General features: G+C 39.8%; 1 protein-coding gene across 1 annotated transcript in view; it reads right to left on the minus strand.

Annotated features, from left to right (window-relative positions):
• Positions 1-10,453, minus strand: part of LOC307265889 (testis development-related protein) — a 15,074-nt gene extending 4,621 nt beyond the window's left edge. Inside the window, exons 1-2 of the mRNA XM_080047720.1 lie at positions 10,201-10,453; positions 3,692-3,748 (exon numbers count right to left, since the gene is read on the minus strand). Of these exons, the coding sequence (XP_079903846.1) occupies positions 3,692-3,748; positions 10,201-10,287 (144 nt within the window). The 5' untranslated portion in view covers positions 10,288-10,453. The remainder of the gene's footprint in view (positions 1-3,691; positions 3,749-10,200) is intronic.
• Between the last annotated feature and the right edge of the window lie 7,181 nt (positions 10,454-17,634).

Here is a 17,634-nt window from a genome sequence, read left to right on the forward strand (position 1 = left end):
AAACGCCTCCGCGAACCTATACACATTAGACGAGTGTTAAGGGTAATCACAGGTCAATGGAGCTGACGCACACACCTCACAATTCTCAACAGTGTGTCATCACTTGATTAGTTGATTCAACTCCTGTTGGAAGGCGCGTTTCAAAATGAGGTGTAAACAAACGTAAGCAGCCACACGATGGTATCCAAGCAACGTCAAATGTCAGAAGATAATGACGACAGCCCGTCATAACTTGTTCTCAGAGAGGTTACAGCAGCAAAACCACTTTAGGAAAACTGGGACAAGCAAATGTTTGGTATTTTTTTTGCTGGTAGAAGTAGTTTGACATTTTGGTACATACACACACTTGTTTCTTTGCCCAGAGTTACACATGTATCCATTCAAATAAAGTGACAGCCAGCAAAATCCACCTGCCAGCACCTCTAACCTCACCTCACTTATCAAAACATTGTCTGTTTGTTTCGTCAATGCAAATCTAAGAATTTACAAAAGAGAGGTTGTAGTTTGACAGGGTGAGTAAAAGCTAGCCTAGCTGTTCCCCTCTGTTTCCAGTCTTTATGCCAAGCTAAGCCAAGCTCATCGGCTGTTGGCCAATTTGACCGTTGGAATAGAGGCACTATAGCTTGTAGAAAATTAATCCTATAGGACATACAAGATATATGTTTTTTTGACTGCAAAATCAAGAATGATTTATGTGAGGGCTTTACCATATATGATTAAAATCCCTCCATCTAAAATGGAAGCAGCCTTGTACAGTGAAAGGTAACACAACCACCTCCATGTCTACTTTGTGTTTCCTAAAATATGAGCCTAAAACTACCGATGGTGGAAAATGTGTAGTGTAGCCTTCCATGGTGTCACAGGAGTCGGTGGCTATTTTCAGCCTTGTTTTTCTTCCACGTTGATTGTTCCCGTCCAAAAGGCCCATGCAGCTCTTCGAAAGAATGCTGCATTTCCTTCCCCTTCTCCAGCACAGCCAGCCCTTATCCACAAACACAGGACAAGTTAAAGTGAAATATGTCCTGTGAACCCAGTCACCTACAGTAGCTATACATACAGTAGGCAGGCAGCTAGCCGGGGTTCAAAGACAATACACTGCATGGTTTATACACACAAGCTCGGTGCGATGAGAAGAGTTCAGACATGATGACCACAAGTTCCAGTTAAGACTTGTTGTCAGCACAGATCAGGAGATGCTGCAAATCTTTTATGAACAAAGCCACAGCACATGAACTCGCTCATACACACAACCACACACACACACACACACGCACACATACACATGCACACACACACACACACACACACACACACACACACACACACACACACACACACACACACACACACACACACACACACACACGCACACAAACACATTGTTTGGAGCGGGCACAGCTGTAGATAAAGTTGCCTGCACACAAAAAAGCCCATAAATATTTTCTCCACCAGACTCCACTATGACCTTTAGCCTCAACAAGAGACAGCTTTTGATGGTTTAGCAGATTCTGGATTAGATTGAAGCACCTATACATAAATCCATCCAAGTGTGTGTGAAGTCATTCCTTTAGTAATTGCTAGTTTGATATCAGTGATTTACTCTACCAGGTTTCCCCTTTCAAACTTCTGGGTGCCAGGAATTGTGTAGTAATCAAGAGCAGTCAATACGTTAAAGTTTCGAGGCCAAATTATATATGAAACTGCACTGTCAATCCTTTATGAGTGTAGGTATGACGTTCTTCTACTTCTATACGTATGTGCATATGTTAGTTAAAACTGAAAATTAGCTCAGTTGGTAGGGCGTCCCCCCCCATGGGCCTCGGCCAGCAGCGGACCCGGGTTCGATTCCAGCCCGCGGTCGCTCTCTGCATGTCACTCCCCTCTCTGCCCCATTTCAACTCTGTCTCTACACTATCAATAAAGCATAAAAATGCCAAAAAAAAAAAAGAAAATTAGTGAACATTAAATGTAGGGGAGAACGGGGTAAGTAGGCACACTTTTTACTCTACTGAGAATTGCTCATCACCTAAACATCTTTCGATAGTCATTCCTACATTACATTGAAGCTTAAAGTGTTGGCTTGAAATGTGTACCCCTCACTTTTTATATCTTATTGTAATAAAGAAGAAATTAATCATCAAAGACACCCTAACACATTGTGACGATCAACCTCATCAAGGGGTCGGTTGTCATACACTATGGGGTTGTTTGTCACAATGTTATCTTAATGGGAATAATCTTGAAAAGAAGGAAAGAAAGTAGAACTAAATTTGAAAATGCAATTGCATTGTCAAGTTGACAAATAGGCCTATATAACTTACTGTAGCCTTGGCAGCTTGTCTAGTTTGGGATGCACTGGGTTGTTTTGATTTTGGCCCTTTTTTCCTTTGCATGCTAGCTGCCTTTTCCTGCTCCATTCTTTCCTTCTCTGGGGTGTCAGTGAGGATACAGCTTGACAATTTATTTCGTTATTGGGTTCCTTTTCTGGCTGTAGCCTTTGGATAACTTGTGACAACCAACCCCCCCAAAAATGTGACGACCAACCCCAACTTGAATTTTTTGCTAGCATCAATGCCAACAACCATCTGACAACTAATTAGCTTGCTAACCACAATCTAAACTATAGTTTACCCTTCACACTTTTTATGGGGAACAAGTGTTTTGTTATAAACCCATTCTGTAAAAGCCTAGAAGAAAAATACTGAGGAGCTAAATATTTTCAATTTGACATGAAAAACACAAACAGTCCTCTCACCTCAAATTCAGCAGTCTAACTCCAAGGAAGACTATGTAGGTGACCTCTTATCCCAATTCTGGATATTTACATACAAAAATTCCACAGACAGCGCCTTCTGGTTCCGAGATATAACGATTGTGACAACCAACCCGTGTGACAAATTACCCCATTCTCCCCTACAACAACTGTGCCTACAGTAAACAATTACAGAAAGTACAGTGGGTCAAACTTGTCACAGTTAACGTTGATGGATGTTTGAAACAGAGAGTTTGGGTTGCATTTTTTGGTGTTTTCTTTTCTTTCAAATTAAGTTGACTAACCTTTACTAGCTGTTCCAAAGAGTTTGTGTAATGACTAATGATAACTGCTCTTTTTTCAGCTTTCACAGATCTCAGCAGTTCCCTGTTAGTATTACTTAGAAAAATGATATTCAAAACTACTCAATATAAGTAGCAAGCAGCACACGCTGTAATACACCCCAAACTATAGTGACCTCACTCCAGTCCACACAGTTCCAAACTTTAGAGTTTAAGGATAAAGAAGAACAGACACGCACATGCACCATAACAACAAACAAGAGCGTTTTCCCAGTGATAAGGCTTAAGATAAAGCATCGGATGACAGCTGATGCTTGACGTGTTTACAGATAAACACTGCGGTCTTCTGACCCCCCCTGGTTTACCTCAGTGGCACCATGAAACACATTGGGGTCATCTGACAAGAAGAAATGATTATGGATATGATTTTAATTTTTTTTGTGAAATAAGATCTATTCTTTAAGGGTTATACAACCATGATTGTGACGTTACAAGTGACATGCATGTCGAGTGGCAGCATTTATATCGTTTGGGGGTCGCTTGAGATAAAACCGTGTACATTAATTATAACTTTGGAAGCAAATAGTGCACGTGTGTCTGTGTAACGTTCAAATGTCTGGGGAGTTTCGCTGTTTACCTTGGACACTGGGGTGACAGCTTCCACCTCCTCTTCCTCTCCTTCTATGTCTTTGTCCTGCGAGAGAAAGAGAGAGACACACACACACACACACACACACACACACACACATACGCCAGCAGTGAGTTAACACAAATAGCAACCCCCCAACACAAACGTGTGTGTTTTTGTGTGTGTGTGTGTGTGCGTGCGTGCGTGCGTGCGTGTGTGCGTGCGTGCGTGCGTGCGTGCGTGCGTGCGTGCCTGCGTGCCTGCGTGCCTGCCTGCCTGCCTACCTGCATGCGTGCGTGCGTGCGTGAGTGTGTATGCCTGCCTGTGTGTGCGCCTGCATGAGTGTGTGTGTGTGGAGTGTGCGCAGGCCTTCCTGCAAAAGAGCGGGGCAGCGGTTTCAGAGCCATAACATAAACACACTGTGTTCGGAGGTCGAGATGGAGGGATGAGCGGAGGACAAAGGGAAGATGAGGGGAGGCTGCTGAAACCAGAGGTCAGATTCAAACAAAAGAGAGAAAAACAACTTCATGACCCGCTGTATCAACAGACCGTCTGGTCTATAAGCAGAGATATTTTGGTTCCATTGTGCTTCAGTCTCCAGGCATTTTACATAAACCCTTTGTATAATATTTATGTTAGATTCACTGTTAATTATTATTTTATGTGAAGAACTTTTTTTCTTTGTTGATAACTGTTTTATATTTTATAATAATTAAAGAATAATGAATATACACATGGCTACGGGGCCTGATGCTAGTGAGTTGGATTTGAGTTGGACTCAAGTTACAAAAAGAGCTTTTCAACTTGACTTTAACTGCTGTAAGACTTAGCTTCAGGAAAATGATTAAATAATAAGTGTAAATACACTGTGCCACTGTTGTATAATAAAGAAAATGGTTGCCCCAAGAATGCATAATTTTGGGACAGTCATGTTTTAAAAAAATTATTATTAATAATAATAATACCTTACTTGACACAGATTAATTATGTCCAATGTTTAATGCAAAAATCCACGTCGTGCAACTCCTGATGTTTTTTTTTAACTTTAAGTCATGCATTCATAAACACATCCATTTTTATTGATATTCACTGACTGTCGGTGCCTGAAAAGCCCTATGACTTGACTTGGACTTGCTCCAAAAGACTTAAAACACATTAAATCATGAGAGGAGGAGGGGGAGAGAGAGAGAGAGAGATAGAGAGGGATGCAAGAAGTCATCAGACGTGCAGCTGAGCCTGAGATTACTGAAGCAGAGCCAGAATTCCTGTAAAATGATCAAAAGAACTTCCAACATCTAATGACTCTGAGAGAGAGAGGGAGCGAGACAGAGAGAGAGAGAGAGAGAGGGGGGGGAGAGAGAGGGGGGAAGGAATGGTGGTTGGACATGTCTGAGCAAAGTCTGCTGGGTCTCCGCCACCTGAGCTGATCAAAGACACACTCTCTCGCACGACGCACACACACACACACACACACACACACACACACACACACACACACACACACACACACACCCTGATTGTTGACTACTGTTAAAGTGTAAAAGCATTAACAACTTGGAGCACAAAAAGAGAGAGAGAGAGTGAGACAGTGAAGGGTGGGGAGAGTCAGGGGGGACAGCGTAGTGTTTCAGGGGATAAAGAATGCTCCTAACAACGGAAAGCAACAGTTCTGCTTTAGCACCTCAGGGGGCCATTTTCTCCCTCTCTGTTTCTCCTTCCCTCTTTGACTGTGTCTGTGTTTAAGTACATTCAAGCCCAGTGTTGTCTTTCAAAATAAAAAAAGGCCATATTACTAGGCAATAAGGATGCACAGTGGATGAAATACCACAAAGTAATAGCAGTAGCTTCCAAAAGCCTACAATACTTGACATTCTCCAAGCCCAGGGGAATGACAAAATAAATAGTTTGACATTTTGCGAAATACACACATTTCCTTTTCTTGACAAGAGTTAGGTGAGAAGATTGATACTACCTGGTAGTATATGGTTGATAAGCTTATTTTAGCCGGAAGGCTGAAAGCAGGGGGGGCAGCTAGCCTTGCTCTTGTTGCAATGTTGGATAAATTAAAACATTTAAATAAGAAAAATAATAAATAAATAAACGTAAAGCTTTGAATTTGGGTGACTGTTGACATGAAGAAAACCAGCCCGTAAGAACTCACTTATTCACACTATCAATTGTTTTATTGTAAACCACCTGTTTACAGCCTTTGTGCTAAGCTGTCTGTAGCTTCATATAGTATTTGGTGCAAAGCAAAGAGTTCCTTCTGTCATATTTTGCAGAACACCCGATTTTTTTTAACTGAAAAAAAAAGAAAAGAAAAAAAATAACTTGAGATACAGTCCATATTGGCATCATAACCTTGTAAATATCCCTTTCGACAGATGATCCTCTTTACTCGGCTTCACCTTACTTTTTACCTTGCGGGCTTTTTTCCCCCCTCACCACTAATGATTTAGGTGTAAGGCCGTCTGAGTTTTTTTTTCTTTTTCTCAGACCTGATCCGTGCTCTCATGATCCCACTTCACAAAGAGCGACGTTATAGAAAGTATTCAGGGGGGTAGGGGGGGGGGGGTGTTACCGCTTTAAGCCATAGACAAACAGGCACACACACAGATCCTGCTTCAACTGCAATAGAGAGTGAGTGAGAGAGCAAGCAAGCAAGCTTCGGCATCGGGCCTGTACTGTAAGTTGCCCTAGAGCACTGTGGGAGGAAGGGCAGATATTAACTTCAAATCCTGCATTTTCTCTCCATCCCTTCCCCCTTTTTACGCTCTCCCTCTACTCCTTTGTCTGTGTATGGATGTGTTATCCCTTTATACCTGTCTGTCTTTATGTGTCTGCCTGCATGGCATCTGTCTCGTTTGATTGGTATGACATGTAAATCCATTAAACCTTAGATATAACAAGAAAAGAGACCTATACTGTAGCTTGTGAGTATAAGTAAACATAACATTTTGATGTGAGAAAATGCCACTAAAACCTCTCTGGGTGAATATAGATAGGGGGTAGAGCATACTTAAAAATGATTTTGTTTCGTTAAATTAAGAAGGCAGGTGTTTCAGCTATGTTGTTCACTTTGTGTTACTTTGTTTAATATTTGATATACTTTTCTTACCACCAACCTATTGCGCTCTCATACTATAATATCCCCCAACAAAAATCCTAATTTTGTTATTTCATCCAAGAGATTTTGTCTGAATCTCTCAGTTCAAAGTTAAAGGAATACTTCACCCATACGGAACCAGCGTTCTACCATTATAAAATCACCAGTATAATATAATGAATGAGGTTTTTTTTTCCTCAGTCTTCCCTTGGCCCAGCTATCCTGTTAATCCTGACCCTTACTGTGATGTCACAAGAAGAAAAATGTAGGGGTTAGACAGTGAGACTATAAAACACTCTTTTCTGCCTTTTCTCATGCTAGGATGATCCGATTTATATTTTTTTTTTGCACATTTATACTACATAGGATCTCAGAGTTAAATACACCTTCATATTTCCACCGGTGAAGTAGGTCTTTAACATTGGTGACACTTAAAAATACAATTGCGACTAGTTAATGTTATTACTTATAAATTATGAATAATAATCAAATCAAATAAATCTGTACATTTTGATTATCAATTAATCCTTTAAGTGATTATGCAAAACAGAAATTACAGAAATTCCAAAAAGGAAATGGAAAATGGTCTGACAAAACCAAACAATATGAATATTTCTATCTGCGTTTGTCACCATTTTCTGAAGTGTTCCACACCAAACGACTCATTTATTAGTCCAGGAGATAATCAGCCGATTTAAAATTAGAGTAAAAAACAGTCTGCCTTCCTAACTTTATTTTGAACCCTGACATAACCCTTAAACATTTCCTCTAAATCAGTCGGACATTTTTGATTATCTTTGTTGACTTCAGGATGGCAAATTGAGGATAAACTGTTGTTTATGCAATGTGACCGTGACGTAAGAGATGCTCCAGATAATCAGTTGTCTGCTCTCTGTACTTGGGGAAATAGATCAGATAGACAGTGCAACTACATGTAGTACAATGATTTGAACACGTAGAAGGAAGAGACTGCATGCCCAGACTGTGCTATTATAACCTTTTTGATCCTGGCTTCATCTACTTGACTAGATCTGCCTTTTTACCATAGATGGTTTATTTACTGTTTTATGATCCGACCCCTGACCCCTGGATGTGGTACACTGCCATGGCAACTAGAGGAAGACCACCCTGATGATGGCTGCGTTCCAATACCCATACTATCTACTATTTAGTATGGTAGAAAAAATATTTAGGATGTCCCAATTCTTGTGGTCAGATTTAGTATAGTTAGAAATACCTGGATGTCCCAATTGTAACATACTGCATCCTAACAAGATTTTTTTTTTGGTCAGATGTAGTATGTAGAATAGAAATAAAAAAGAAAGAGTATGGGGAACGAAGGGGATGACTCTCCCAGGAGTTGTGAGGAGGTGTTGCTGCTGTGATCTCAGATCAGCTCTCTCTGGTTGACTCTCTTTCTGGCGAGCGGTGGAAACAGAGTCCCAAACTGAACCCAGGGAAGCTCTTAAACGTAAAGGCCACATGTGTTGGTTCCCAGGGTGGAAGTCAAGAACGGGAAATAAAAGCCAGCCAAGGGGTCAAACATCTCATTATCACAACAACAACAACACAACGGAGGAAGAAGGCTGGGAAATGGTGTTGGTTGGTCTTCCAAATTGCCTACATGAGATGTTTATACATTGAAAGCTGTATGGCAGGGCACTGAGGGAGCTAAAGGTAATGAATCTAATCTGACAGGGTGTATAACAAAATGCACTTTTCTTTCTTCTCTATTAAAAATCAAATAAACAAATACAATATTTGTTGTCTGCTCTGCTCTTCATTTATTAATATCTTACTGGTTAATGTGTAGTTCAAATAGAAATTCAAGCTCTGTGACTCACTGCTACTGTGACTCCTATGTTACACAGTTCAGAATAGTTGCTTTAATCTCACATACAATAAAATGATTAGATTAGACCCCTCAAGCATGATACTGGCACGTTGTTCTGAATCCATCATGACTTTAAGGAGAAAGAAAAAAGATGGCGTGTGGGTTTTAGATTAACTGATACATTTTTTGTAGAGATTCTGGGGTTTGGTAGAAACTGGAACTGCCACATGTTTGGTCTCATTTACGAGGATTTTAAGATTTTACATTTAAATGTAAACTGGGGACCTAATATATGTTCCACAGGTTGAAAGGGCTCTGCCACATTAAGTTCAAGAAATAAACATGTCAGCTTGCTATTTCCCATGAGACAAGATTGCTGGATAAGTCTTTGGCCGTGTGTGTGTGTGTGTGTGTGTGTGTGTGTGTGTGTGTGTGTGTGTGTGTGTGTGTGTGTGTGTGCATATCTTATCATGAATTCTCCCCTATAGCCCCCTCCCAGCACCTTGACGGAGCCCAGCTGCTTGTAAAGTGCTGATGCAGATGATACTGAGACTCTATGCTAGACCTCACACACAACTGTTCACCTGAGAGTGTTTGTGTGTGTGTGTGTGTGTGTGTGTGTGTGTGTGTGTGTGTGTGTGTGTGTGTGTGTGTGTGTGTGTGTGTGTGTGTGTGTGTGTGTGTGTGTGTGTGTGTGAGATACTTTCAGGAGAAGCAGACAATAGACAGTTCCCTCTTGACAAACAGGTGCTATCTGTCAATCCAAACTTTCAACGTGTTTTTACTGTCATGTAAAATCATGTACGACTATAATATTCCTGTAATTTATTTTATTGTTTCACAGTTTATTTTATTGTATTTGAATTATTTATAACAGTTTTTAGAGTATCCGTTCTAAAGAATGTTAGGATTGATTTGTGTCTCTCTGGGGAGACAGTGGGCTATCTCTTATCTGTCACTCTCCTCCTCAGCTGACAAGACCTTAAGAGTTAGAGCACTTGTCCTCCTCCTCCCTCTGCTCCACAATCTCAATTCAATGGCATGATATTTCGGTCACTTTTTCGGGAAATTAAGCAGCTTAATCCACAGTTATATTAACATTATTTTTTGTAAAATAGGAATTAAAACCCAACTTAATTATGATAAGTTATAGGCCTACCTATGTTTAATGCGTTCACTGTTTATTTCCCTAACTTATAGCATGCTTCTTAATAGGCCTACTTAAATAATTTGTAGCCTATATTGTACCACTGTTAGGCCTATATGTCAATGAATCATTTCAGCTCCCATGCCAACTGTGACACAGTGTTTATTCTTAGTTTTTATGCTAGGTACGCCTCATTTACATTTCCTGACACTTGTTCCTGGACAAATAAAATCCTTAACCGTTGGGCTGAATATTAGCCTATTATTAACAGAGTTAGACTTGATCACTTTGTCTTTCTTTAACCCTGTTGTTTATGTCAAATACCCTGCTAAATAAACAATAAATGAAATGAAATACACCGAGCGTATTTGACTGTCACTGTTAGCGGTGAATCGTTAGAGTAAGTTTCTTAACATACTTCTTCCCATTACCTTGTAGGAGTGATGATAGTGCCATGACATGTCGTCTTCCTCTGACGCATAATCCACCAGCACTTTACTCTTGCTTTTCTTGAACATATCTCCGCTCCTCGCTGTAAGCAAGCCGTCTTGTGCGTTTAAAAAAGAGTTGCCCTTCTTTGGTTAAAAAAGCTAAAATTGGTCCGTTTTTTCAGCGACGCACCACCGAAGCGCGTTCCTCTCGTTTGGTTTATTTCTACAGCCGACAAATCCAGAAGACTGAGGCTCCCCCCGCAAACAACTTATTCATTCATAGAGGTGCCAGGAGCTGGAAGGATCAAGCTTTTTCCTTTTTTTCTCTTTTTCAGACTTTTTTTTTAATGACGCTCACTATTTCGTAAGAGTTCGGCTTGTGTTTGGTGCGTATTTACGCAGGCTCGACCACCTGGACCTCAAAAACGTCGCTCCTCCCATTTCCCACCCCACCGCTCCTGTTTCTTCAAGTTGCCATGGCAGAAGGAGGACGTTTCTCATCCCCAGCCAATGCAAACTTTAAGCTGCGCATTCACCCAAAATAATGTGATTTTTAATTTATTTATTTATTTATGAGAATTTGCTGAAGATGATTGAGCTATTTAAAAAAAAACGCAGTATAACATTGCCAGGGAGTTTGAATGATATACTAATAGCTTAATACACGCCAGTACTCATATCCTTGTTAACAAGTAATAGGACACATTAAAAATACTCCATTCCAAGTGAAAAACCTACAGAAAGGTTATCAGCAGAATGTAAGCTATTTTAAGTTTCAGACATAATAGTAGGCTACTTGAAATGCAGCTTCTTCTTTTTTTTAACTATTAAAGATATAAAATTATTATAACTGTGTATATATGTGAGCTGTATTTTAATATTATTTTTGATACAGTTGGTGTTCATTTAAGCCCATCATATAGTATAATATTCATACTAAATGTTGATATATGTCAAATGTAACTTTTATGTGGTTTTAATGTGAATGATGCAGGATCAAAATTGTTTTATACATGAGCTTGGGTTAATATACTTAGTACTCTTAGTTTTGATGCATGGGGTATGATGTAAATGTACTCATGTTGCCTTATTGTATGTAGATATTATTATGTGTCATTGATCCCATGTGTAGTTCTGAACAAACAGTCTAAAGGTCAGAGGTCTTTGCTCTCCAGTGTTATCTCCAAAACGTCTAAATCTGTTCAGCTTTAAGGGCCTAAATCAATTCTCTAGTCAGTTCTGTTCTTGTCAAATCTGTATTCAGGAGTGAAAACAACTGGATCATCATAGGTCTTCTTTTTATCTTTCTTATTTTCCCTTTTTAAGGCTTATCTTGTATTTAGAGTGTGTTTCAAATAAAATCCACAAAACAGTAATCTCCCTCAAGTACACTGTGGCGAATTTGGGCATAATGTGTTCTACAAACAAAGGCTGGATTTTTTTAGAGTTATTGGTTATGTATTTTACAAAAAAAATATAATCTCTTTTTCTCTCTCTCTCCCTCTCTTCCTCTCTCTCCCTCTCTCCCTCTTTCACTCGAAGCCCTGTGACGCCAGGGGAAACAAATGGCACATTATGCTCGTGGGCTGACCTCCTGAAATAGCTACAGTTTAGCTACAGTTAAAACCACTCACCTGATTCAAACAGCCTTAAGATTCCAGTTTCAATGTCCACATTATACAGTAAACCAGCGGGGTAATGTGGAGAACTTACAGGAAAGACCAGAAGGAAACAACACAGACTATGGGTTGGAGGATTTTACTGAGGTCTGACCAAGAAAAAGTTTGATTTGAGTTTTTTTTCATCAAATGTGTCATGATACGTGTTGAATGATAATTAAAATCAACTCTGTAAACTGCTTTTAAATCAGCTTAAATCAGCTCCATTGTAGCAACAATCAAGACCAATATAGAAAACAATGCTTGGCTCTGCGCTGTTTCAATTTGTAATGACACCTGTGTGTGTGTGTGTGTGTGTGTGTGTGTGTGTGTGTGTGTGTGTGTGTGTGTGTGTGTGTGTGTGTGTGTGTGTGTGTGTGTGTGTGTGTGTGTGTGTGTGTGTGTGTGTGTGTGTGTGTGTGTGTGTGTGTGTGTGTGCGCAAAGAGGTCCTTTCATATGGTTTGCTGTAAGCTCTGCATCAGCACCAGCTGACACAAGGCATGACTGGCTGTATATGTGTTCATCATCTGTCAACAGGCAGGTCAGTGACCTTTGACATGGAAGGCCAGCAGTGAGTCAACTGTCCATGCGAGAGCCTTTCTGAGATGCATGTTCTCGCAGCATCTTTGCAGTGGCTATTTACAGTCTGAGTGGCCCTGGTTGTTAATGTGTAGGTCCCTAATAAATCCTCTTGATTGTCTTTGCCTGACGGCGACCAGGTTTTTAGAAATGAGAAACCCATTCCTGTTATTTGAATCCATACATTTGGGATAACAAACCAACATGTACTCTTTACTGTGTGGAAATATTCACTACAAGTTGTAGAGGTAGTAGACAGTTTCAAATATTTGGGTACATTTATTGATTGCAATCTAAATTTTAGTGAAAACACAGACTATATTTTTAAAACCTGTAACCAACGTCTCCATCTACTGCGCAAACTCAACTCATTCAGAGTGAGCAAGCACATTATGGAAACAGTTTATAAGAACCTTATTGAGGGCATTTTAACCTTTAATATGGCAATGTGGTATGGTAACCTAAACGTAAAAGGAAGAAGCAAGCTACAGAGAATAATAAACCTTGCCTCAAAAATCATAGGGACAAAACAGAAACATTTAAGTTGTATGTACGACGAAGTGCTGAGGAAAAAAGCTGTTAAAATAGCAAACGATCCGTCCCATCCACTCCATAGGGAGTTTGAACTTCTTCCCTCGGGTAGACGTTACAGAGTGCCAAGGGCAAATCGTAACATTTTTAAAAATTCCTTCACTCCTAAAGCGATTGGGGTACTGAACACCATGTCCCGCTGATGTGTATGCTGCCACTGCTGTCCTGCTTCTTGCCCTGAAGATGTCTGTGTGTAAATGTTGTTGTTGTTGCTTTTGTTGTTGTTGTTGTTGTGTTGTCCTGCTTGTTGTTTTTTGTATGAGACCGAAGACGAATCTCCACACCGTGGACAATAAAGATTTAACTAACTAACTAACTAACTACTAATACTGTATACAGCATACAACTTTATACCATACTTGTAATATTTTTCTTCTTTTTTTACTTTTCTTTTACTTATATTTTATCCTAAATAAAAAGACTTGCTACAACAAAGTCATAACTGAGAATCTCTCAACAGTGGGCCCATGTCAAAAATGTTCCCCAATGGCCCCCGTGGTGGGTTAATCCAGCACTGCTTAGTAATTACAGCATGTGATGATGTACTGTGACGTGCATTGTTAAAGAGCAAATAAGTCAGTCGGCGTCAGCTGCTCTGATGAATGAGACAGCAGGTCAGGTCTGACAGGCTGCTCCCAAACGACTCACATGGACACAGATGTACAGCACAGCTTATGGAGGCCTGAAGTGTGTATGGGGTGGTGTGCTAAACTTCCTAATTGCCTAATTGCAGTTCACCAAGGTGTTAGAAGGACTAGTTTGGAAGAAATGCAGTTGTATATCATGTAAAGATCACAGCATATTTTAATTAATTTGATTTAACACATTGGTTTGTTAAAATTGGTTTGATTCCCCACTACTTTACATTTGTGGTTCTCTGTCTTCAGCAAAAAAAAAGTGCTATAAAAACAACAACAACAACAGTTTAAATAGGGTGAATATTTGGCTTACATCATCCAGGTGGCCATAGCTGCTCCATAAATGCTAGACGTGTAAATATGCAACTTTTCTGATACAATTTCTGTCAACGATCATCACATTCATTTAAAAGATGACAATAAGTCTAGTTTATGCTGCCCCCAAGAGGTCAACAAAGAAAAATAGCAATTATTCTAATAGAAATAAGTCAAAGAGTTGTGTTATTAAGTTAGAGTTTTCCCGATTTCATGTATCAAAACTGAGGCAAGAATGAGGTCTTATAAGGTCACAATGGAATTTGTGTTTGTATAGAGTCGCTAAACCAGAGATATTTTCTGATGAGTCCTGTTGTGCTTACACAGCAAATTTAAGGAGCCAGCTGAGATTAACTGTGACCCATCAACTATCTGAGGAGATTTTGAGTTCACAGGTCACCACATCAACACGTGTTGGCCAAAAATATAGATTAAAGCTTTAATTACACTCACAGGCCAACTCTCAGGGATGTTCCTTAGAGACTCTGAGTGTAGCTTTAATGAACAGTTGGTATCTGGACAGCGGCTTAAAAGTGTATTGACATAAAGAATATATTGTATCATGTAATGAAAATGTAATAATTGTTTTAATCTAATCTTCAAAGGTGGTCTGAGGAACTTTCTGTTTGTGTTAATTCTGGCAACCCCTTTGGACAAAAGCGGTAGTGTTTTTACTACGCCAGCTGTAGTTCCTGGGTGAGCGGACCCATGACAAAGGCATTAAAAAAACTAAATAAAAAAAGCATTATTTGCACTCATGGTCTTGTATGATCATCAGAGGATAAAAGAGAAATATTAAAAAGTTCCTTGTTGCACCTTTAGATTTCCTAAAATAGACAATGAGATCAGGCACGAAAAACCAAATGAAGCACTGAGACATTAGTGAGGCTGCAGCTCTGGAACACCAGGGAAGTAGCCTAGGTGCTTGTTAACTCATGAGCTTTGAATGTGTGTTTTTCCATTGGAGTTAGTATTGTATGTCTTTCATACACCTGTGGACAAACTTTTCTGTAGTTATTAGGCGCTTTAGTTTCAAAGCCTTGTAATTGGCTCCTTAAGTATCTATCTATAAAGCAAGAAACGTCTGTCTGTCTGTGTGTCTGTCTGTCTGTGACTCGCATATCTCTCTCACTGTTAGTCAGATGGGCCTGAGCTTCCGGATATTGCTTGTGCACGGCACGAAGGTGTGCATCCTTGATTGATTATGAAGTTTTGGACCAAATGTGTAGAAGTTATCATATTTATATCATGCCGGCCGCGAATTCATGCGCACACTGAAGGCCAAAGTAACGACGAGCATCAGGGCCGGGCAGGGTACGCAGAGCGCGTAGGGCACCAAGCACCCAAAAAATACATATATATATATATTATTTTTTTTATTTTTTTATTTCATTATTACAATGGAAAAATAGATGATCCGGGGGTCTCTCAAAATTGAGGTTTCTTAAAAAATGTCATGATAATCATTACGTTAATAAACATATATATATATTAGGGCCCGAACGATATATCGACTGGCCGATTTAATCGCACAACCCCGAAAAATCGGCAATCGGAAAAATGGCCGATTTTTTGCTGATTTTTTTATTCAAGCAATCATGTTGAGTGAGATGCATTGCTTCCCCGGAGGTAGCCTACATGCATAGCATTAAAGTTATAGCCTATTAACAGCAGCAGCAGGTGTGTTGTAATACATTGGATTAATTCACACTTGACAGTTCTCCCTGACACCAATAGCAGAGTCATTGGTCTTCTCTTGACTGTTAATAGTAATTTATATAATTTATATAGTGCTTTATTGGAGGTCATTCAAATACACTTTATATCGTACATATAGAAAATCATACTAATAGAAAAAAAAATACAGACAAATTAAAGATAAGGTTTGGAGTGGAGTCAGGTGTAATTATGCTTTCTTAAAGAGGTGAGTTTTGATTTGACTTTTGAATGAGTTTATCTAGTCTGAGATGCTGATGTTTGGAGGGAGGGAGTTCCAGAGGGTTGGGTGCAGTTACATAAATGCTTAATGTCTGAGTTTAAAAATGCATCATGTCACTTTAGACATATTTGTAACACTTTATTTTTTTTAGATAATGCATATTTAAATTAATAAAAAGTTCCTGTACACCTATCGACAACAACAAGTATTTATATATATTTATATATATTCAAAAAAGTTAATTTTTTCAATATATATTTTGGGGATACAAAAATAATAATAATCGGCCGATTTAATCGTTATCGTAATTTTTCTCTAAAAATAATTGGCATCGGCACTCAAAAATCCATATCGGTCGGGCCCTAATATATATACTGTATGTTCTTTCTGTTAGTAAATGCTGTTCACAAAAACTCATCACTACAGCAAATGTGCCAAAAAGCAGTCGCAGAGATCTTGCAAGAGCAAAACAATTCCGTCCGCGCCCTACGCGCATGAGCATCTTGGTGTTTTTTTTGTTTTTTGTTTTTTTTTGGGGGGGGAGCCTCACTGACAATTAAAGCTTTGGGCACCCAAAAGCTTAGCAGCGGTCCTGACGGGCATGAAGCGGCATGAAGTAGTCTCCGGCTAAACCCCGCCTCCCTCTGATTTGATTGGCTTCTGCGCCCAAAGCTTGGAATGAGTGACGAGCGACACACACACACAGCAGACCTGCTTCCTAAGGGCACTGCACTAGTATTCACAACAAGGTGATTTACAGTCACGCCTCATCAATTCTGCACAGCAGTCCTATTATAGACTGGATGTGGCCTTGCATACATACACCTTCAAGTCTTTGGTAACAAGCTGCCAGGTAACATCACGCATCCACAGCTGCGATTTATCCCTGTCTGGAAAAGTGGCAGTGATTTACCCATACTAACCCCTAATTAAAGTAGCTGATATCTTAGGTTAATATATTATGTTCTTAGGGCATTTGCATGTTTCACATACTTGCATGTTTCACATGCAAATGTACAGCGGCAGCATGTTAATGAGCTCAAGGTACAGAACACATTTAAAACAAGGCTAAGCTCTTTGGCTGTTTAAGAAGAGCCGTTTAAAGGGAGGATGAAATGTGCTGGGTCACAGAGGACAGACACACACACACACACACTCACACACACACACACACACACACACACACACACAAACACACACATAGACACACACACACAAACACACTTCCACTTTGTTCACAAGCTTGTGGATTATGTTAGCCGTCAGCAGTTAGCATACTGTCCTTTTGTAGAGTTCCAAAATATGTGCATTATCTTTTCTTTTTTTTTACACCTGTCTGAAAAATGACCTTATAAGAGCTGTGATAGCGCGTGAGAGAGGCCAGGACAGACAGAAAACATTGAGCCAAAACTTAAAACTACTTTCAGCCCTCGAAAGATGCAGGGTATGAGCCCTCAGATAGTTTTTAGTATCCGCTTACATCCCCTCTAGGGCAAAGGTCAACAATATCTGCAACAGAAGAGCCTCCCCCGAGCTGATAGGGATTCTGTGTCTTGCCTATGGATGCTTGGCTGAGGTGTTTACCTGATACATTGGGTCTTGAACTTGGGACTCCATTGCCGGAGAGAAAGTGCTCACTGAAACAGGAGAACTATAGCCCGTGTCTCATTGTGTTCCACAGTACAGTTCTACAGCTAAACATGATTTGTAATT

This window comes from Ammodytes marinus (assembly GCF_949987685.1).
Source record: "Ammodytes marinus genome assembly, chromosome: 19".
Taxonomy (NCBI): domain Eukaryota; kingdom Metazoa; phylum Chordata; class Actinopteri; order Uranoscopiformes; family Ammodytidae; genus Ammodytes; species Ammodytes marinus.